This window comes from Protopterus annectens, chromosome 3.part1 (genome assembly GCF_019279795.1).
Source record: "Protopterus annectens isolate FY-2018-M chromosome 3.part1, PAN1.0, whole genome shotgun sequence".
Lineage (NCBI taxonomy): Eukaryota > Metazoa > Chordata > Ceratodontiformes > Protopteridae > Protopterus > Protopterus annectens.
The window spans coordinates 111,805,707-111,829,319 of record NC_056732.1 but is presented as its reverse complement, the minus strand read 5'-3'; the positions used below and the strand labels follow the sequence as shown (position 1 = coordinate 111,829,319).

The 23,613-nt window shown below is 42.0% G+C and overlaps 1 protein-coding gene across 1 annotated transcript in view; it reads left to right on the top strand.

The window, feature by feature from the left end:
- Positions 1 to 23,613, top strand: part of ASXL3 (ASXL transcriptional regulator 3) — a 1,601,111-nt gene that overhangs the window by 1,377,273 nt on the left and 200,225 nt on the right. Inside the window, exons 10-11 of the mRNA XM_044066640.1 lie at positions 19,935 to 20,031; positions 21,379 to 21,484. Coding sequence (XP_043922575.1) covers positions 19,935 to 20,031; positions 21,379 to 21,484 — 203 coding nt within the window. The remainder of the gene's footprint in view (positions 1 to 19,934; positions 20,032 to 21,378; positions 21,485 to 23,613) is intronic.

The following is a 23,613-nucleotide window of genomic DNA, read 5'->3' as shown; positions in this document are numbered from 1 at the left end:
GGGGTGCTCTCGGGAGCCCTGAACCAGGTTCCTGTTACTGCACAGATATCAATGTTCTCCATGCTAAGGAGAGTTTCGAGTGCGTGCATCTTGAGGTTTAGACTTCCAGCGTTGAGTAGCATTACTCTTAGTTTCTTATCCCTTGTGATACCTATGGAGGTGGGTTTGTCTTTTGAGCTTTGCCTAAAAAAGGCACTATGGGGGTAGCAAGAGCCTTTGCCAATATCCGAAAGCCCAGGGGTGACAGGTGCAAGCCGTCCCTAGCGAAGCATTGTGGCTTGTCGAGCATATCATCCCAAGCTGACAGGCATTGGATCCCCTTTGAATGACACCAGTACTTAAGCCAATTGTTGAAATTGATCATCTTGTCTTCATATTGTGGCATCATTCTTGGTGAGGGTAAGATGCTACTCAAGGTCAGGGTCATACCGGCCTGGGCTACATGCTCAGAGAGCTCCTTTATGTCTCTTTTCATGTAGTCCAGGGAGGTACGTCTCAGGTCATTCACACCAGCATGGACAATGACTGAGTCATATTTGTACTTGCCTTGGAGTGACCTGAGTGCTTGTGTTATGTGGCGGATCCTAGCGCCCGACAGGCTGCTCACCGTGACCCTCTCCTTGTTCAGCCTGGTGAGTGGGACGGCAATGTGCCTGACGATAGAGTCACCTATTACAAGTGTATCAGGTGTGTTGTTTAGTCTTAAGGGCTGTGACTGTTTTGGCACACTGGCTTTGTGAGATATGTGTTGCACGTGTTTTGTTTTGGGGTAGCGGCTGCTTGGGTGTCTGCTTTGGAGGTCTCTGCTGCTTCGGCAGATCTTTATTTAGAGCCTCCGAGTATGTTTTTGTGCAATTATGTGTTTGGTTTGCTGTCGTGGTAGGTCTATGTGAGACTGGAATTGTAGTGAGTGTGGTTTCCTTCTCCTCCTGGTTATGCCAGTACTGAGTTGAGAGAGCTTAGCCTCCAGTTTGGCTATATGGTTGCATCTCTCACATGTGTTGGAATTTGTTGGGAGGAGGAGAGGGTTGTCTGTGTATATGCCTGGGAAGCCTCAGTGGCGTAGAATCAAAGTATGGCAGATCCATGCAACTGATAATGTGTGCATCTTTAGGGGGTGTACTGGACGTGAAGATAACTCATCAGAAATTGGTCTGGTACATCATGTTGGCCTTGGCTTTAGGGAAGGCCTTCAGGGTAGGCTACCATATTTACTTTGACACCTTCTGGAGAAGGGGGTGTACTACTGTGGCACATACAAACAGGACTGAATGGCCATACTTAGAGAGATTAAGCATGGTCAGTGGAAGCAGAAGCAGTGTAGCCCTTTTCTTACCAGAAGCTGAAAGAACAACCAGTCAATGTATATATTATCCACCAATGTAGACTACCTCAGTAAACAGATGTAAAATAAAATAAAATAGACCACCAGAAAAGGCTACTACCCATTATCACTGAGATGGCAAAATAGTCAGCTTTGCAAGTCCTGCAGTTGTACCAATGTACAGTATACATAAGGTGTGCACACATAACAGGCTAACTGTAGGTGCAGTACTCAGCAGTGAGGAAGGACAAAAAATTTGACATATTTCTTCTGGTTCCTGTGGAATGTACCAGTTATTATTGCATTCATTATAATTCATGAAAGTACAAACCATGCAGTGGTAACACACAATGGATGAGCGACACTGCAAGACAGCTGATGTTCAAAGAATCATTTACAGGCCAGCATGTAAGTGATTATGAAAATCGTAAAAGAGCTGCCCCTGTATGTCACATATTGCCACAGAACAACACAGATTCACAAGAGCTAATGGACAGATTTGTTCCTGGATCATGCCACTCCATGCAAGTCAAGAAGGGACAATGTTGGCACTTTTTAGCAAAAGATATGTGATCAAAACCACAGTACCAGTGCATAGAATGCAAGGTGCACCTTTTCCTGGAATACTTTGCAGAGTATCATGGCCATGTAGCCATCTCAAGTGCATAGTTGATGCCAATCCTTGCCATCCTCTTTCATTAAAAGACCTGGTGTAATGTTGTGTGCCAGTAAAAGATGGTCAGGTCATATGGTCTTCGGTGGCTTAACTAAGGTCCAGCACTGCCTTTCAGTATTGCTTTCATGGCCAGCTGCTATGAATGAAGCAAAATGCTTTCCACACCTTTACATTTATTGTTGTCCTGAAACACTTGATTTGTGTTGCTTATCCTGTACAACCAACAGGAGATACCAGTCCATGGGAAAAGTTGATTGAGTCGTGTATCTTGCTCCAACCATCTTGCCTTGCCTTCACACCAGAGAGGCACTGCTCCAGCCACTGTTGTTGAAATACAGTGAATAGCTGTTGCTAAGAAATCATTGAACATTTATAGTTGCCTCTGTTACACCTTTGTAAGAGAATGTTCAGGAAAGAGCTGCGGTGCCCACTTAAATGGGCATACAGATGGGTGTGAGATCATTTCAAATCAATTGTGTTGCATGAGTACATGGCCCACACTTCATGTACTGTTTGCCTTACTTACTGTGCTGTAATTGCCAGAGGAGAATGTGTGAGTTAAGTGGATCCATAGTGCACTGTTTTGTTTTCTTTTGGGTGGACAGTTTTCATTACCTCAGCCTATTGGGTAACTTTCCCTGGTCTGAGTAATGTATATGGATGCATTCCTGGACACCATATTTGCTAATGTTAACATCCTTACTTTGTGAACTCAGCCATACATGCTGTTCAGAATCTGTTACTATAATCAAGATGTCACTTTGTTTATGCACAGTCTATTGTTGTGTACTAGCAGTTGTGCTAAACAAGTCATGCCCAAATATATGTGCACATCACAATGCCAGTGTAGATTGCAGGGTAATGTCACTCACCAAGTAATGCAATTCTGTGTGTATTTCCCATAATTTGGTTTGTGTGTGTGTTTGTCTGCAGTATTTCACTTGTTGCTATGTGAACGTACATGTGACAGCACATTGTGAGCTCATCACTGTGCAGTTCAGGGGCATTGCTGCATGGGTACATTGTGGCACTGCCAGGAAGAGAAGTGGCCATACCTTCACATATCGCTACCACATTAATGGTGAAGGGGGGCCATGATGTAAATAGACACATGTGCCTACTAATGGTAGGTTCCATGTAGTTTAGGAGACAGTTAACAAGACTGCCCAGTTCTTCCCTATTGCTCCAAAGCACTGTCTGGTTAAGTGACTTTGCCAAGATGTAAATAGACACGTGCCTACTAATGGTAGATTCCATGCATTATAGGAGACAGTTAACGAGACTAGTCCAGTTTTTACTGATTGCACCAAAGCATTATCTGGTTAAGTGACTTGCGCAAGGCCGCACAGTAAGCAGATAAGGGCTGAGGGAATCATACATTGGACCACAGAAAGCAGTCTGTTATTATTTCATATTCTTAACATTGTGTGCTAACTGCCAGTTAACTGGCATAGTTATGGTTATGCTTTTTCTAAAACTTTTGTCAAATCACTACAGAAGCTCAAAGATGTAAAATGTATGTAATGGCAGGAATGCACTTTACATCTGAAATTGCATTAACTTGAAGGAGGCAGGTCATTGCTGTCCTAAATACATGCTTTGTTTTTGTTGCAGTGTCAAGGTAGAGGCTGGTCTGTGTTGTATGTGGGCACTCTTACATATACTGGGCTGCAGAGATGGGTCATCACCAGGCAGCAGGGAAACTTTGGTTACCAAAAAAGAGGGTAGAAATGATGTGGTTAGGGCATAGAGGGATGTGGTAGGATGCAGTACTTCCGCTGTTGACGAGAGAGACCGCATCTGGATTGTCACTTGGTATTGCAATGTTCCATGTTGGAGGAAATGCCATACCATCCTCAGAACTTTTTTGCCATCAGTCCAGACATCATCTTCAGTTGTTGGTCTGCTCACCCGAGTTGTTTGCTGGTGTATCAGGCCATTCAGATAAGTGCACCATTGAGGTTTTCTCTTTCTTATTTCTACCGCTTTTTGTTGTGAGGTTTTCTATTTCATCCAGAAAAGGCAAATACCAGTGTGGGAGACAGATTCCACATAAATACAGTCACAAGCAGTGCTTGTTTTGCTTAGGGCCTACTCACTAACTTAAAACTTGGCAATATTGTCAGGCCTTTGTGCCTAAAACATTACAAAGTCATCTTTCCTCCCTTGCAATTTACTTGGAAAACCAGTCACAAACTTTTATCGAAAGACGCTATGGAGGAAACTTGTAGGCCTGACGTGGAGTCTTCATTGAAGGCAAAGGCCAAAAAAACCTATGTCAGACTCTTCTACTGAGCCTCCTACATCAGACATCTATTTCAAGGCTGATGAAAGCCTAGAGGTTTGCCTGGTTCTGGGGTCAAATTCCTCGACTGGGACCATTTCGGAGACCGCCAAGGATCTGACAACAGGCATGTCATCGGAGGCATTGCAGACATCCTTTTTAGATGTTCAGGGGGAACCAAGACTGATTATCACAGAAAGGCCTAACTAGGTTCCTCAAATTCTGGTGAGGGGTGAAGTTCTGATAACAGTTACTGAGTGTAGGCTGACGTCGGGCCTTCCATGTTTCATAAGGCAGACGTCCAGTTAAAAAAGAAGCAAAAAACAAAGCATGTTTCTTCTCCCAGGACCTTCAAAGTGAATGGCAAAGTTTTACCTAGAGTTTATTTAATGCCCTTATGGCTCTGAAGCCTCTTTCAGGTGTCTGTGTCCCTGCTACTCCTCCTTGAATATCTTCCCCTCACAAGAGAGGTAGGGGGTCAGGATTTCTCTAATGGAGGTTTCTTCAGATGTGGAATCCTTGGCTTATTCAACCCATATTCCTTCCCCTCTAGAGTGTGCTCCTCCTGAAGAGGAATTTAGCAGTCCAGAATCTCCTATTGAGGAGGTTACTTTTAGAGGTACCATTGCTAAGATGGAGTTTTTCAAGTCAGGTTGCTCCCAAGTTTCAGATGTGCAAAAGAGATATTATGAGCTCCTACAAATGGAGTCGAGTCTCCCTCACCATCTGCTGTCCCTCCAGTTTCGCCTGCTTTACTGGATGCTTTCTCTTCAGCATTTTAGGCTCTGGATTCACAGCCCCTACTCCTAAGAAGCCTGACCATTTTTATAAAGTGCATGACAATTACACATTTCTTTATGTCCATCTGCTGACCCTTCAGTAGTTTCTGTTGCTTCAGATAAGCCTTCTGAGTTACTGCCCTCCACTAAACTTCTTCCTTCTGATAAGGAAAGCAGCATCATAGAAAGACTGGGAAAGAAGGTTTGTACTTTTGCCATTCTTGCCTTTTGTCCTATTAATTACCAAACTCATATGACTAGATATGTTTTGGCTTTCCTTTCTCAGGTTACTCAAGTTATCTCTGACATTCCAGATTTTGAGGGCAAAACATCAGCCTTGTCTTTGTTAGGGGCTGCCTGTCAGGTAGCTCGCCATTGAATTAAGTGCAACTATGTTGCAGCAGAAGCTTCATCCTTCAGGACTGGTATTGAAGATTTATTCCTGGCTAAACTTCAACCTCTGCCAGATGGCATAAAAGCTAAGTTGATGGATGCTCCTCTGGATAGCAATGGCTTGTTTGGTACTGCTGCTGCTGATTTAAGTCCTTGCAGGAGAAAGGCAAGGAGTGAGAGGACTGGAAACATCATTTTGTTTCACCTGTGCCTATGTTTCAAAGGAGGTATCCTTCCAAGTTAGCTTTTGTTCGAAGACAGGCCCGCCCTCCTCCTAAAAGTAAAAAAAAAGTGGAAGGAGGGTTCCTTCAGCTAAAACTACTAAGACGATTTCTGCCCAGAAGGAACCCTTTCCTGACAAGCCATGTAGTATCTGACTGTCATGCTCCTCCCAGCCTTATTCCTGTCTTGCTTTTTCATTCCCTGTCTCTTCCAGTTTGGTCAAGCATAACCCATGACTCATGGGTTCGTTCCATAATTCAGCAAGGGTATTTCATGGTTTGGAAATCCCTTCCTCCCTTCATGGGCATTCCTCAACTCCCTCAGGATTAATTACATTTATTCCCAGAGTTGCTTCAAGAACTCATACATCAGGGAATTATTCAAGAGGTTCCACAGGCCCAAAGAGGAAAAGAGTTTTATTCTAGAATGTTTATGGTGGCCAGAAAGGAAGGTCCCTGGAGACATATTCTGGATCTTTCACACCTATAAACCTTTCTGAAGCTTACTTCCTTTCGCATGTTATCTCTTCAGACCTTGTTCCCTTTACTCCTTCCTCAGGCTTTCATGACTTCTCCGGATATCAAGGATGCCTACCTTCACATACCTATTCATCTCCTTTTCAGGAAATTTTTACATTTCTCTGTTGCTTCCTGAAATTTTTATGTCTGTTTTGCCCTTTGGCCTCTCTACTGCCCCAAGGGTATTCACCAAATGCCTAGCTCTTGTGATTGCTTTTTTGAAGGCTTCAAGGCATCCAAGTATTCCTTTACTTTCTTGTACAATTTCCTGTTTCAAGTATCCTCTCCTGAGACCTTACTGCAAAGTCTTCACTTTGTCATTACTCTTTTGTAAAGTCTGGGGTTCGCAATAAATTTCAAAATGTCTTTTCTAACACCTTCTGAAGATCATGTTTTATTGGGGTGCAGGATTCAGATGGTGCCTATGTTGGCATCCCTGCAGTCTGCCGAAGGCCATGACTTTCATTTTTTTCTTTCAGAATTTTCTTCCTCTGACCTCTGTCACACCCAGAGAGTTTTTGAGACTTCTGGGATTTGTGGCATCCACCATCCCTATGTTACCTTTAGCCAAACTCCACATGAGGAAATTTCATTGGTTCCTGAAATCAATCTGGCGAGAACATGCTCATCCCCTAGAATTTACAGTTTCTCTTCTTCCCTGTCTAAAAAACGAACTTCTCTGGTGGGTTCAGCAGTTGTCTTTGAACCCAGGCCTTCCCTTTCATCCTCCTTTTCCATCTCAAGAACTGTTCACAGATTCTTCAGATGTAGTTTGGGGAGTATCCTTTAGCACTATGAAAGTACATGGGGTCTGGTCTCCTCTTCAGCAAAAGGAGCACATCAACATCAAAGAGATGAGTGCTTCTGCTGCTCCATCAAGCTTGCCATCCTCTTCTCTCACCACAGCCTGTCAAAGCATTTACAGACAACACCACAGTACAGTGGTATGTAAGCAAGCAGGGGGGGAACAAACTCTTGCTTTCTTTGCAGACTAGCTCTCATGCTTTGAGAACTTGCGGAACAGTATCAAGTGACTCTTCAGGCAGTTTATATTCCCTCAGATCATAATTATGTGGCAGTTACTCTGAGCAGGTCCTTGACTCAGTCCAACAAATGGATGCTTTACAGGGATGTGTTCCTGGACATTGTCCACAAGTGGGGTACTCCTCAAATAGATCTATTTGCCTCCCCTCTGAACAGACAGCTTCTTTAATGTTGTGCCAGAGTCCTAGGTCCTCTGGTTTGGAAGGCGGATGCCCTCTCCATTTCTTGGAAGGAGATATTTCTATATGCATCCCCCCTTCCTCTTATTCCAAAAGTTCTGCTCAAGATTCAGCAGGACAAACCCAAAATCTTGCTGGTGACTTCCTTTTGGCCAAGACAGCATTGGCTATCTCTTCTTCTGCATTTAGCCAAGGGCAATCATCACAAATTGCTATGCAGAATGAACCTACTCACACAAGACAAAAGATCTCTAATCCATCCCCACATGTCCACTCTTCATCTGACCCTGTAGGTGATAGGAAACAACACAACCCCCTCCCCTCCAACCCACACCTTCAACTAGTAATCTCCCCACTGCCTTCTCTTTTTCTCCTGTACCTACCTCCAACATAAAAAAACTCTTAACTAAACTTAAGCCCACCAAATTAGCAGCAGACAACCTCTCAAGTGAATACCTACAAATCGCAGCTGATGCTCTGGCCTACCCAGTATCCATCTTGATTAACCGATCTCTGTCAGAAAGTTACGTTCCCACACTGTGGAAAGTATCATATATAATTCCCCTCCACAAAGGCAGCCCCTCCACAGAACTAACCAATTAGCGTCCCATAACTATTCTCTCTCCACTCTCCAAAATACTAGAGAGATGCATACATTCTCAGGTCTCAGACTACCTCCTTACTAACAACCTCCTTTCCAATACTCAGCATGGTTTCTGACCAAACCATAGCACCACCACTGTCTTACTTTCCTTTACTAACCCTATCCTTCAGCATAAAAACAATGGCTATCTCTCCTCTGCTACTTTCCTAGACCTATCTAAAGCATTTGACATGGTCCCACACAAACAACTCATCTCTGTCCTCAGTAGCCTATCCTTCTCTCAATCAGTCACCAACTGGTTTCAGAGTTACGAGTCTGACCGCCAACAATCCGTTGTATGGCAGAATGACATATCTCCTCAACTACCTGTCTCCATAGGAGTTCCCCAAGGATCCATCCTTGAACCCCTACTCTTCTCTGTTTTCACCAATAACCTAGCCTCTGCCACCAAACATGGCACACTCATACAATACGCAGATGACTCAACCATCATGTGCTCAGCCCAGTCCCTACCCAAACTGCAAAAAGTCACACAGGAAGCCTTTTCCTCTGTTGAAACTTGGGTATCCGATGCCCAATTAATACTCAACCCAAACAAAACTAAACTACTCATCTTCCAACCCACCAAACATACTCAAAGCAACTCCAACTTTAACATCACAGCAAAAGACAACACCACTATATACCCAGCTGAACACACCAAATTGCTAGGAGTGGAAATAGACAATAAACTAAAATTTGCCATTCACATATCCATGACCATAAAAAAAGTCCACAAAAACTAGGAGCGTTATACAGAAATAAGGAACTTCTCGCCAAAACAGCAAAGATTTCAATAGCAAATTCCCACCTTATCTCCACCCTACTTTATGCCTCTCCAATATATACCAACCTAAGGCAATGTGATCTAAACAAGCTAGAGACCTGCTACAACAAAATCACCAAATTCGCCACAGGGACATCCTACCATAGTCACCACTGTCTCTCACTTGCTGAACTGGGCTGGCTTGAACTCCCTCACATCCTTCAATGGTATCAACTATCACTCGCCCACAAACTAGTAAACCATCCACTAAATGTCCCATCCCTCCAGAATCTACTCCAGCCCTATCGCACCACCAGGCCACTAAGATCCAGCAACAAAAATCACTTGCAGATCACTAAAGCCGATAACTCTGCTGGTGAAGCACTATTCTCTTGCGCCATAGCCAAATTATGGAACTCCCTCCCACCCACAATTACCTCCGTACCATCATGCACCCACTTCAAAACTTTACTAAAAGCGCACCTAAAAACATGCTGGATATGCCCTTGCAACGCCCACTCTAATATCACCCACCCCATCCAACCACTACCTTTCTTTCCACCTCACTAACTACCTTGATTATAGCAAGCTCAGATGCTCATAAGCCTAGTACTTATTATACAGCAGGAACTTCTTATTGTAACATTTGTTAATGCCTGTTATGTACTTCGCAGATAAAGATTCTAGTTGTCTACTGATGTACTATGTTCTTTATCTGTAAACAGGTTTGTAATTAATTGCTGTGTTAAATTGTTAATTGCTATGTAATCCAATGTAACTGCTGTCTGTTTATTTTAACTGTGGAGCTTTTCTCCCCGGGCCTCCGCTGAAAATGGGCCTACGTCCAGTCGGACACTCCTGGTCAACAAATGTAAATAAATAAAATAAATAAATAAATACATTTTGATTGCTTATAGACACCTTTTCTCTGAGGACATTCTTACAGTTCTGCAGGAGGGCAGGAAACCCAATACCAGGAAATCCTACTTATCCAAATAGAAGAGGTTTTCTGTCTGGTGTCTTTCATGTAGCCTGGAACCACTCTCGGTGGATGTTCCTGTATTTTTTTCTTATTTGTGTGAATTGCTGAATGTTGGGTTAGCTTATTCTTCCATTAAGTCCCACTCATCAGCTGTCTCTGCTTGTCTGCCTTTATCTCCTCCTTTAGCTTCTATGTTTGAGGCAAAACAATTTCTTAAAGGTGTCCTTCACATTAGACTTCTCACTTAATCTATTCATTTTCCCACTTTTTTTCTCTTCTTCACAGTCTGCTAGTGAGAAGGTACTACACACCTTGAATGTGCATAGACAACTCAGATTTTATTTGGATAAGACTAAGGTTGTTAGGAAATCTGATCAGCTTTTTGTTTCCTTTCACCCAAGTCTTTGGGATTGGCCGTTTCCAAGCAGACAGTTTCTGCTTGGATGTCTAAAGCTGTTTCCTTATGTTTTTCATGGTTAAACACTTCCTTTTTCTGTTAAAGCTCATTCTAAAAGGGCTGTGGCTTCTTCTGGTGCTTTTTTCAAAAGTTTAGACACTTAACTCCATTCTTGAGGCAGCTACCTGGACTTCTGTGTGTACTTTTGCCAGTGGAACATCCAGAGCTACAACTAGTTTTGCTAGGGCCATTCTTCATGGCTTTATAGAGAGCTGTACTGGACCTTTCTTCTCCCAGGTTTCTTCCTGAGCCTTGGCACTCTCCCTCATGTTAAAAACACTGCAACAGTAGAATAGAAGGACATAGTATAGTTGTGTAAAATCTTACCATAATGATGGATGTCCTTCTCTTCAGTGTTGCAGTATTCAATCCCTTCCTCCGCTCTCTGGTTCTTTTGCTGTTCTGGATATATATTTTACCTACTTTTTCTTAGACTAGCGTTCCTACTGGGGCATTTATTTCTGAGGATGTTATGTCCGAATGTCGCTTTTATGCCCTACGTACACGAAGAGTATATGTGTGACGTACGGTGTATCTTAATGATAGTTAAGGCTTTGATATACTGGCCGGAGGTCAGGCTGCCCGTGGAGGGGAATCCCTCGTGTTTAGAATACTGCAACAGTGAAGAGAAGGACTTGCATATATGGCCCACAGACTCAACTGGTTTGGTCAGATGTCATGCAGACACTGATATGAAGGGGTTAACATAACAAGGTTATGGAAAGGACCGGAGAAGGTCTGTCAGACATCCAGTGTTTCATGGTGTCATTTATGTTGGATGTTGGTAATGCATTTGTCCATTATCCCTCAAAAGGAGTGAGGAAGCAAAAAGTCTTACTAATCACACGGCATACCGTTGAAGCAAGTATGACTTGTAGAATATATAACTGACTGTTAATGTAATTAGAGATAAGCAAGACAATAAAGGCAGCAGCCATAAAATATCTTTAATTCTGTTCGTCATTTCCCAAGCTGCTTACTGGATGTTCATCATAAATCACTGCTGCAGTTGCCTTTGCTATATTGGCTATATCATGCCAAAGTTATAACCGACTGTCAGTCTTCCAATACCCTTTGTTCCCCCCACACATGTACCCAGGCCGCTTCATTCAGTGATCACTTTTACCCACTGCAAGTAACTGAAAGTTTTGTACATAAACTCCTTTCAAGAAAAAATAAAAATAAAATGCCAGTAAAAGTTGAATTAAGTATGTAAACATTAAATGTTTGCTTCGGTTAGTGGAAGATGTGCAACACTCAAAAATATTTGAGAAAGATTGAACAGAACATGCAGCAACATGGGAAATAAAGAATCAACATGCCTATCGGTGTCTGTACGCCATCAGTGCATTCCAGTAGGGTCTGTACAACAAAGGAAACCAAAGCTTTTGGAATGTCAGGCTGGGGAATATAAAGTTACAGAAGGACATAACCCAAACATTATGATTTACTGCCACAGTAATTCTCCCTGAAAAAAACATGAGGAAGAAGGGGATAAAATTCTTGCTGCTGTTGCAAGTGTAATACACTAGAGATAGTTGCTTCAGGTTAAATGCAGTTTATGTACAGTGAAAAAAATCAAAGTAAAGTTTATTTTCAACTTAAAGCTAGGTACTATTCATGTTAGTATACATCTGATTACTTACAGTTCCATTTTATAGCCATTCAATGAAATTCAGTAGTCTTTGGTGTAGATCTGGTCAAGCTGCCTTGCAATCCCAATTGCACCTGCAGTTTTACTTCTGCTACCCCTTCAATAAATCCTCTCCTGGTATGCCTTGAGTAGAGCCATACCACTTCCATCTACTCTCCTGGTATTTTCCACAACTTCTACTGGTCATGGTCTACCAAGAGTTTCCACTCTTGGCCCTGAAATCCCTTTCTGTGAGAGGCAAACTTCATTAACATTGTGGGCTAGAAGCCACTTTGTTCCTTACAATTCACATTAGAATGTGCTATTACTGTTTTGAGTACCATAACATACTGTGAATATAAGTGCAACCTTCAAGTTTTTATCATATTGTCTGCTGTAATGAAAGTACACTAAGCTGCTGGTTCTGCTCTAAATGGGATGGGTTATGGGACATGGATAACAGTTATCTGTTTTTGTGGCTTTTGCCAGACTTGTGCCTAAAGATAGCTGTAGATTAATGCTGTTTTGAAATATTCTAACTATATTATGTGCATAATTTGCATTGATTGTGCCGTATTACAAATATAGCACTGTGGGTTCACTGTTGTCATATATTAGTGGAAAGCTAGTGATCAGGCAGCTCACTCGCTAATATATTATGTCCATCTTACATGGCTACAAAATTATTACTCTTTGCTTTGATCAAGGTATTAATACATTTTGTTTACTAAATATGAAATATAAATTCAGTGGCACCAGGCAGGTTTTCAGTATTAACACCATTGCATATCTCTTCGTCTAACAAATAACTTTCATATGTTGCACTAAAAACTTACATTATTTATGAGATATTAAAAGTCATGTGAGTCATGATCGTTAAGAGGATTTGGTAGATAGCCTTTCAGGAAGTGTTTTCCCATCATAAATGACTTCAGGAAGCAAGGAAGCCTCCTGCTGCTTAAGACTTAATGAATTAAAGAATGTATTAAAACAACTATTAACAAAATGCAGTTTCATTTAAAATAATACTGCAGCATTTCAAATTTACTCACAGGGAATTCCTTTCAAACACTGTTCTTTTGCAAAGTTAGAGGATGGTGTACCTTTAATAACTATTCATTCTGCCACAGATACAAGTTTGCTGCAAACCAGTGTGATTAAAGTTTGCAAGTCTATCTTTCTGGCAGAACCTAGAACTCATCAAGGCACCCTACTTTGGGAAACTCACTGACTTCTATCAGACAGAGCTAACTTCCTACAATATTAAGTAGATAGTCTACTTATGTCTTGGAGAGGCTAGCAAACCAAAGATTTTGGCCTCCACAGATTTCATCATAGTGCACTTGGAGATTACCTCACACTTGAAGTAAAGAGAAGATAGCAGTATCCACAGCTGAAGGCCTTTTTCATTTTACTGTGTTAACATTTGGATTTCATAATATATCCGCAGTGGTACAGCGGTAGCATTGTTACCTCACAGCAAGAGGTTTTCCTGTTCGATTCTCGGCTGGAGTGCCTTCTGTGTGGAGTTTGCATGTCCTCCCCGAGGTCGAGTGGCCTCCGAAAGACATGTGTGAATGGGCATGCCTTCGGTGAAGGTTGGGCGTTGGGCTGGCAACTCAGCACCATAAAAATCGACTGCCAATCATTAGCGGACCGGAGTTCTGCTGTGGCGACCCCTTACCGGGAAAAGCCGAAAAGACAAACTAGAGTTCTTGACACTTTTCAAAGCCTCAAGTATAAAGTTGCAAAACCTCACTACAGGTACTCAGCTGCATGCCTTAGTGATGTAGCAGTTTACTAGGAAGATGGGGGGAAGTCACATTTATCCAGGTAATGACAGTGAAATCCGTGAAGCAGTGATCTGGTTTCTCAACAATCTGCAGGACAAAGTAGAAATTAGAAATAAGGATAACAGTTCAGAATGTTGGATTGTGTCCACCACTAACTTTGCAAAAATACAAATAAAGAAAAAAAAACAATTCAGTTAAGGATTTAAGTAGATCTTTATTCAATGATAGAAGAGCATTCTTCAACATTTTGAACAGTTATCCTTGATGTTCTTCAGTTTCACTGTTGCAGTCATTACATTTGGGTAATCCTGCTGGCAGGTTGCCCTCAGCCGGCCTGAATTCCAAAGTCTTGGGTCCTGCGTCGGCTGCTGTCACCCCTTCCCTGACGTCAGGTCATCAGGGGTATAAAAGAAGCAGCCAACGCCATTTTCTTCTGTCTTTCTTGCCGCACGGTGCCCGAAGAAGAAGCAGTTCGCAAGTGCCTGTTGGTCGACTCCTGAGATTTTCGTTTTTGAGTTTCAGATCCGAAGTCTTCAATAAAGCTAAGTACCCCGTTGGGGAAACTTTTTTCTTGCTTCAGACCGATGTCAGAAAAAGTTAATAATTGTATTTCTTGTGGAAAGCAAATACCTCATAAGGATTTTCATTCTTACTGTATTCCTTGCCTAGGCCCTGATCACAACGTTACTGGTTGTTGGTTTTGTGCTAGATTTAACCAAAGCACTATTAAGCGTCGGTATGATTTTGCTTTAAACTTTTTTGGATGCCGGTTTAATTATCCAGAAATGTCGTCGGATAGCCATCCGACTACCGGAGTTTACAAAAAATGCAAAGAAAAGGATAGAGAAAAACAACTGAGGCCCAAAACCAACGACAAAGCTTCTCCTAAGCCAGTCGCCGGTTCGCCGCTTCTCAGTGATGCGCTTTCGCAGCCCCTGATGCCCGCTACTTTAGAGTCCGCAGGCTGCTACCGACTCCCAAGTGGAGTTGGCCATGCCACTGGATACTCAAGGTATTGGAGCCTCAGACGCTAATCCCTCAGATGGGTCCGGAGCCGCTGAGCAGGTACCGGCTTCTGAGGGTGTATTCGGACCTAAACATCTTTACATTAAAATGACTTCAGCTTTAAAGGCAAAGACTAAAGCACCTTCTAAAGCAAGGAAACAAACTCAAGAGCCACGTGGACAGGCCTCTATGCCCAAAAAACAGATGCTCAAAATGGCCGAAGACTTGATTACCTTGATCAGGGGTTCCCATCCACCTCCTGATAAGAGGCCTAGGCAAGACACTGACTATGACTCTTCAGACCAGGTTTCTATTTCTTCTGATTCCTCTTCTGATCAGGAATATTCTCTTCCCCCCATGAGGATTCTGATGCTGAAGAATCTATACCTTCAGCATCTCCTCCTGAGAGCTATTCCTTTGGGGAAACCTTGCATACCATGAGGGAGCATTTCCACTGGGAGAGTCAAGATTTTTCAGAATTTAGAAAGAGGCTCAGGGATTTCCCTTTACTACCTCAGCACAGGCCTCTAGCCATTCCACCTGTGTTAGACATTGTAGATGATGTGTTTTCGGAGTCTAGTCTGACCCCTAACTCCTTACCCCCAGCTCCTGTTAAGCCTGACAGATATTACAGGGTTCTTGACTCACACAAATTTCTTTTTAAAAACCCTGCTGCTGACCCAGAAACTATTTTACAGGGTCCACAGGGAGTTAAGACTTCCACTGCAAAAAACCCAACCCCCTCTGACAGAGATTCAAGGGCACAGGATAGATGGGGAAAAAAGGTTTACACATCTGCAACTTTGGCTATAAGGGCCTTAAACTGTCAATTTCATATGCTTAAGTATCAGCAACATGTCATGGGATTGCTTAAACAGAAAATGTTGTTAAATTCTGAATGTGCAGAAAACAAGGAAATGCAGGATTTATTGTATGCAGCAGAACAAGTTGGAAAACATACTTTGCAATGTGGTTTTGATTCTTTGGAGGCCTGCAGGGCCGCAGTTACGGGTTCTGTAATTAGGAGGCATGCTTGATTAAAGGAACAAAATCTGCCTGATCATGTTGAAGTTAAATTACTAGATGCACCTTTACAGCATGATACTTTATTTGGTGTTAAGGCAGAAGAGGTGTTAAAGAAAATGGAGGACAAAGCTAAATCTATGCAAACTGTCAAAGATTTTTTACAAGTACAGCCACCTAGCTTTAGTAGACACTGGCCTACAAAAAATTGGTCCTTTCCTGTGTCAGACATTCCTCAAAGGGGCAGATCCCAGGCACAAGGTTCTTATAGGCCCAAGCAGTGGGGTGCTTCTACCTCCAAAGCTGGAGAAGATAGATCACAAACATACAAAAAACATTCCCAGTGACTTCCCCCTGCCTGCACCAAGCACTTATCTTCTGGCAGCACCCTTAGGGGGGAAATTAGCATTTTTTGTTCAAAATTGGCACATCATAACCCAGGGCAAGTGGGTACTAAACATAGTGTCACAAGGCTGCAAATTCCATTTCCATACTCTGCCAAAGGCAAACGGTTGGCCAGATCTGCCAAAAAATCATTGGGCAGAGGCACAAAAACAAGTCTCATCCCTCATTGACATGGGGGGTCATTCAACAAGTACCAGAGCAAGGGCAGGGACAAGGATTTTACTCAAGACTGTTCTTGGTACCCAGAAAGGACAAGGCCTGGAGGCCGATACTGGACCTATCTACTCTGAACACTTTCCTGGATATTCCAAAATTCAAAATGTTGACTTTGCAGCACCTTCTGCCCATGTTGGGCAAGAATGATTGGCTTGTGACTTTAGACCTAAAAGAGGCATACCTGCATGTTCCAATCAGACAATCCTGCAGAAGATACCTAAGATTCAAGGCTGGTTCAATGTTTTACCAATTCTCTGCACTGCCCTTTGGCTTATCTACTGTTCCCAGGGTCTTTACAAAGTGCCTGGCACCAGTAATTGCATTCTGCAGACAAAGAGGAATACAAATATATCCTTACTTGGACGACTGTCTCATTCAAGCAGAGAACAAGGACATTCTTCTTCAACATCTGGTGTTTGTGAAAAGACTTCTAACATGCCTAGGGTACACAGTCAACAAAAAGACATCAAAACTAGTACCCTCACAAGAGATAACATTCCTGGGTACAAGCTTGAATACAACTGCCCATATGGCTTATCTCACGCCAGACAAACAAAGGCAACTGACTACCTATTTCAAAATGTTGGCAACAAAGGCCCAGTTATCTGCGAGAAAAATTCTGCAGGCTTTGGGCTTCATGGCATCCTGCATCCTACTAATTCCATATGCAAGACTTCATATGAGGAAACTTCAATGGTACCTAAAAAGTGTTTGGACTCAACATTGCCACAGCCTGGAAACAGTCATTACTCTCATTCCCTGCCTGCAACAGGAGTTTCGATGGTGGGCAAAGGCTTGTCACCAGAACAAAGGACAGCCATTCACATTACCTCCAGCCAGGCAGACACTAACAACGGATGCATCAGACTATGCCTGGGGAGCCCAGATGGCAGGAAGATGCATTCAGGGCACATGGTCCTCAAACCAAATGCATCTACATATCAATCAAAAAGAGATGTTAGCTGTTCAAAATGCCCTGACAGCCTTCAAGGACCTACTTCATCCGGGACAACTACTGATAAAGACAGACAACACCACGATCATGTGGTATACAAACAAGCAGGGGGCACACATTCTTACCCCCTCTGCAGACTAGCCATAACCTTGTGGGTCACAGCTTTGACTTGCCAAGTACATCTGCAGGCACAATTCCTGCCAGGAAAGGAAAATACTCTGGCGGACAAACTAAGCAGAAACCTCATGGATCCCCTCGAGTGGAAGCTGGATCCACAAGTCTTCAGCATGCTAACAAGGAAATGGGGATGCCCGGACATAGATCTATTTGCCTCCCCTCTCAATTACCAACTAAAAAGATTCTGCACAAGGACTTATCACAGACAAGCATGGAAAGTGGACGCCCTATCTTTCATCAATTAAAATTCATGCCTCTGCCATTTCGGCTCATTACAATACAGAGCCACCACTTTTTTCTCACCCTTTATTAAGGCAGTACCTCAGGGGAGCCAAAAATTTAAGGCCCCCAAGGAGACTACCAATACCTGCATGGGACCTCAACTATGTCTTGGAAAAGCTCACCCTGCCTCCTTTTGAGCCAGCTGCTACTGCTGATATGAAGTTTCTGTCTTGGAAAACAGCTCTGCTCTTAGCAATTACTTCTGCAAGACGAGTTTCAGAGCTACAGGCTGTGGAACCTTTCATTATTTTTCATCCAGACAGGGTCTCCCTGAGGACAAACCCAACATTTATGCCTAAAGTAGTGTCCAGTGTGGCTCTTAACCAAGCCATCCATCTGCCAACCTTTTACCCAAATCCACAGAACACGGGGGAGAGAATTCTGTATTCTTTGGATGTGCACAGACAACTTAGATTCTACTTGGACAGAACCAAAGCTTTCAGGAAGACAGAGCAATTACTAGTGGCATATGCTACAGGATCACAAGGAAAGCCTATCTCAAAGCAGACTATTTCTAAGTGGTTAGGCCACTGCATTAGTTTCTGCTACTTACACCATGGCAAGCCAGTACCTAAGGGCATTAGGCCTCATTCCACCAGAGCTGCAGCCACCTCAGCAGCCTTTCTCAGGGGTGTACCAACCAGAGACATTTTTAGAGGCGGCTACTTGGAGTTCAGTGCACACCTTTACAAAGCATTATCATCTGCCACACTACTCTAAATCCAGGGCAGGCTTTGCCACTGAAGTTCTGCAGGGCCTCAAAGCCACTCCTACTGCTGTTTAGTTCCAGCCTCCCAACCATAGCTTTGGGATTCTACCCAAATGTAATGATGACTGCAACAGTGAAACACGAAGAACATAGTACAGTTGTGTGCACTTACCATAAATGTAGATGTTCGAGTGTATTCACTGTTGCAGTCCAGGTTACCCACCCACCTTCCCCCTTTTTTCTTTTGGATCTTATCTTTCTTTCTCTGATTTATACTACCTATGTGGTGTATTTGCTTATAGATGAAGGTAAAATGTATAGTGGTGTATTTCTGAATATATATATATATAAACTTTGGCTACCATTTTTGGGGGCACCTGACATCTGGGGCAAGAAAAACTGAAGAAAATGGCGTTGGCTGCTTCTTTTATATCCCTGACGACCTGACATCAGGGAAGGGGCGACAGCAGCTGATGCAGGTCCCAAGACTTTGGAATTCAGGCCGGCTGAGGGCAACCTGCCAGCAGGATTACCCAAATGTAATGACTGCAACAGTGAATACAAACAATTACATTTATGGTAAGTGTACACAACTGTACTTTCCTAATCATTTATCCAATAATTTATAATAAGATGTGGTGGGCTGTCCAAGACAGAAAGGACTTAACGGTTAACACTGCCAAAGATGAACTTTGCATGGCAAAAGACATGTTTGGGAGAGGGTAATGATAATACAAACAGACAAAAAGAAGCACTGTCTTTTGCTCAGTACTAAATGACAAGTGAAAGCATTCTTAGGACTAATAAGCCACTAAAGCAAATTCATACCCAACTTTGCTACTAAAGCCTGTCCTCTGATAGACCTAACAAAATGTAAGGCATCAATCCAAGTAAGATGGACTGTAGAAGCTTGTGATGCTTTTAACTCTGTGATCTTATGTTCAGAGCCAGTCCTTTCTTATTAAGAAAATACTTTGGCCTGTAGAAAAGAAGTCATATAAGAAAAATGTGAAGTCATAAAGTTGGTAATAGTTACTGAGAAGGAATGCAGAGCAAGTAATAGAGAAGGTATCATCATCCAGAGATTCTGAGACTTCTTTTTCTACATTTCCTGTGGCAGAGTCTGGTACATACTGACCCCTCTACGTGGGATGTTTTTGTGGTGCTGAGGGAACCTCAACAGACATTCATTTTTAAACCTAAGTTTAAACAAGCATCTGTATCAATGCTAATTTGCAGAAGTCAGCAAGTATTCTGACATTGTATTAGAAATCTAAGAGTCTGAGCTGCAGGTCCAGTAAGCACAGAGAATACTCTTCTTGGGCTGTTTACCTAAACAGCCTTATTTAGTGGAGTGTCAGTCATTGAAATAAGTGGTTGGAGAAGGAAAAACGATGATATTAAAACTACTACTCAACTTTTTTTTTCTGCCCCTTCTAATGACTTCTCTCTTTTTATTTTTTCTGCAGATCGGAGCTGATGGGGATTTGCGCCTTAGTAGTTCAGCCCTAAATAATGAATTCTTTGCATATGCAGCACAGGGGTGGAAACAGCGACTGGCAGAAGGTAAGTTTTTGTGCAAAATGTGAGCATGCATTAATTAGTACAGACTTTACCAGTAGTTACAATTTATAGTGAAGAACAATCTCAGTTACTGCCACCGGTGGTACTTTGGCCCACTTCAGGCTACCTCTGACTTTTCTGTTTCTGTCCATAGTTGCCTATCTTCTTTTTTCATGGAACTACCCACTAAAATTTAAGCAGTGGCTTTCAAGATTTCCTTGCTGTTAGTCTGCCAAGTTTTTTTCAGAATGTTGTAGACCTTACAAATCACATTTCATCTGTGCTGTCAGAAACTATCTATGTATTTAGAACTACTTGGCCATTGCACTGTCGTTCATGTTTGAGCAAGTTGCATGAAACAAGTGAACCATCATCTAACCTGTTGAGGAAATAGCTATAGCTATAGCTGTTCCAGATAATAGGAACTAATGTATTCACTGGATCCTCATTGTTTCTGTGAGGGAAATGTCTTGTAAGTGTGAGGTAGCATGCTTTAGAGCAAGTGATATCCCATGCAGTAAGTTGTTTTTACTATTTTTGGATGGAAATAAAATGTATTTATTTATTTATTGCATTTGTTAACCGGGTTAGTCCAGATGGGCTAGAAACCCATTTTCAGTAGAGACCCGAGTTGAAAAGCTCCAGTTACAGACAGTTTACAAGACATAAAAAGCCACAGTCCAAGATACAGAAATAATTAAGGTAAGGTTCTGAAGAAGTCCTATTACCTGTGGACGAAAGCGCTTAACTTGTTATTGGAAATAAAGCCTTTTTGCGGCACTTGACTGCAGACTTCTTCCTTTTCTTTTACATCAGATCAGGAGATATATACACAATAGTAATAAAAGAGAAGTACTGAAGAAAAAAGTTTAAATTATTTTTTTAGTAAAGGTTCAACAATAGAGCTGTCAGAGCAATCTATACAATTAATGAAGGTGGTGGAGTAGTATGTGTTAAGGAACTAGTATTTTTGGAACAGTACAAGTGTGAGGTGAGAAAGATGAAATGCATGTGCTGTGTAAGGTAGGAAGGGGTAGGAAGAGGTGTAGAGTAGGATGCCTGGGGAATATGAGGGAAAAACAGTTGGATGTAGAATAGAGTAGGATATGGGAGTATAGTGATTGGGTTGCAACAAAAAGAAGTCATTAATCTGCTTATTTTCTATTGAGTACCTTTGTATCTAAAATGGCATCTAAGAAACCTTTTAGATTTTGTCACTTTTTATTATTTTGTACTGTTTTCATTTTCTGTCTCACTAAGCCTTTACTACCATTTTACTATTTTCACAGTGTTGAGAAGCCATTTTGTAATCTCTGACTGTTATCTGACTTTTTTTTTTTTTTTTTACAGGGGAGTTTACTCCAGAAATGCAGTTACGCATCCGTCTAGAAATTGAAAAAGAAAAGAAAACCGAGCCATGGAAAGAAAAGTTCTATGAAAAATTTTATGGAGAAAAGTAAGTGATGCTACTAACAGTTTTGTTTGGAACTGTATGCCCCTTTTCAGTGTTGTGCAAGTCATTTCATTAATGTGCATTAGGCATATTGTAGCATGATTAACATTAATTATGTTAAGATATGAGCACCACATAATGCTTTACACATATGAAGGGCTGCAGTTTGCTAAGAAAAATGGAAATCACATTTTGTTTTCATTTCTGTTTTGGTGTCCGTGCTTGCAGCTTCAGTTTCTTAGACCTAGACACTGTTTCCATCTTTTCAGTAATGCCTTTCTCAGTATACTTAACTCTGTAGTCCTTTTAAGGAAGAGGAAACTAAACTGAAACAACGTCAAAGGTCACAGCTGAAATTAAAGTATTAATGACTCAGTCTCACCTGGTAGGGAAGTGTTAAAATGTATTGTACTAATTTGCACCTATAGGACATACAGGTCAGCAGTAAAGTAAAGCCTGCACTTGGATGTAGAAAGTGAAACCACCTTGCCCCTGTATCAACTAGTCTAATTAAAAAAAAAAATCATTTTAAGGGGAAAACCTCCTCTCTGTCGTCAGGTACCCATACTTTTCTAGTTGCTGATGCGATATTGTGACCTATCTCTGTTCCAGTCAATAGTTCAGTCAGAGAAGGTTATGCATCATAGTCCTTTTCAGTGATTGAATCAAAATCTAATCAATTCAGTTACTTCCACCCATGTTTAAAATGCTTGAAGGTATATTAACAACCAACTACTAAAACAGATGAATGATCAAAACATCCGGAAATTCATCATATTCTTCACTACCACCTTAATTAAATGGTTTACTCGTTACGTATGTGGTAGAATGCACGCAGTTACATACCATCACTCAACTTTTTTTCTTTAATGCAGGGATGTGTCCTTGAGCCATTACTATATGCCATCTTTGAGTCAAATGGTATCATTTCTTATGCATTATGATGGCAACTCCATTCTTGGGATGATTTAAATCTCAAACTAAAAGTTCATCTGAGCTCAAAAAGAGTTCACAAACATTGAAACTTAGATTAAAAGGAGGTGCAGTATGTGTCAGCATGGAAGGAAATGGTCAACAGACCACGCTACTTTGCCAGGGATGGTCTGCACCTTTCCTCTCTAAGCTTTTGAATATCAGCTAAAACATTGCCTTCCCCCATAGTGCCTTTTTTAGGCAATGCCAAACTGAAAGTACGTCCGACATAGCAAATCAAAACCAAGAAGATCTAAAGGTATTACTGCTCAATGCTAGGAGCCTAAACAAAAAACTCCACTCCCTGGAAACTCTCTTTACCCTAGAGAATGCTGAAGTCTGTGCAGTCTCTGAGACATGGCATAAAGCCGCGGAGATCACACCAGCAGTGCAAGGTTATAATGACTTCCACACATTTAGACCAGGTACTTCACAGGCAGGGAGTAAAGGTGGAGGTGCCTCAGTTTACATCAAAATAAATATACTTCAAGGCTGGTAAAACAGGACAGTACATTTGAGTTGCTCCATGTTCAAATCACCATAGGTACAATCCAATACCACTTCCTTGCAAGCTGTAGGTCCCCCTCTATGACCTAGGAAACCCATACCATGTATTTAAACTTATTAGAAACGCTAACCATCCAACCCAATACCATATTCATGGGTGATTTTAATTACCCCACTATTAACTAAGAATCCTATACAACTTCAAACGTATATGCACAGAGATTCCTGGATTTTGTAAACACAAACTCCCTGGACCAGATAGTCAGTACACCAACCAGGGGTGCAGCCATACTGGATCTAGTCCTCACTAATATGGGAGAGTGCTGCACACCCCCTACTGTAATGCGTTCCCTGGTAAGGTCAGACCACAAAATGGTCTCCTTTGAAGTGAAAAAATAAAACCTGGACCCCCAGCTCAACCGGGAATATTCAGGAACTATTCTAAGGCTAACCTCTTGCTATTAAATGAGAACCTGGCAAAATTTCAAGCCCCTATATACCCTGAGAACAGAACCCTGTGCAGAACTGTTCACAGAAACCTTGTTACAAGCATGTTAATAGCTGCATAGAGGCAGCTGTACCCACCAGGAAGAAGTCCAGAACTAACTCAAAAAATAAGCTACACTGGTGGAATCACAAAATCAATCGGATGT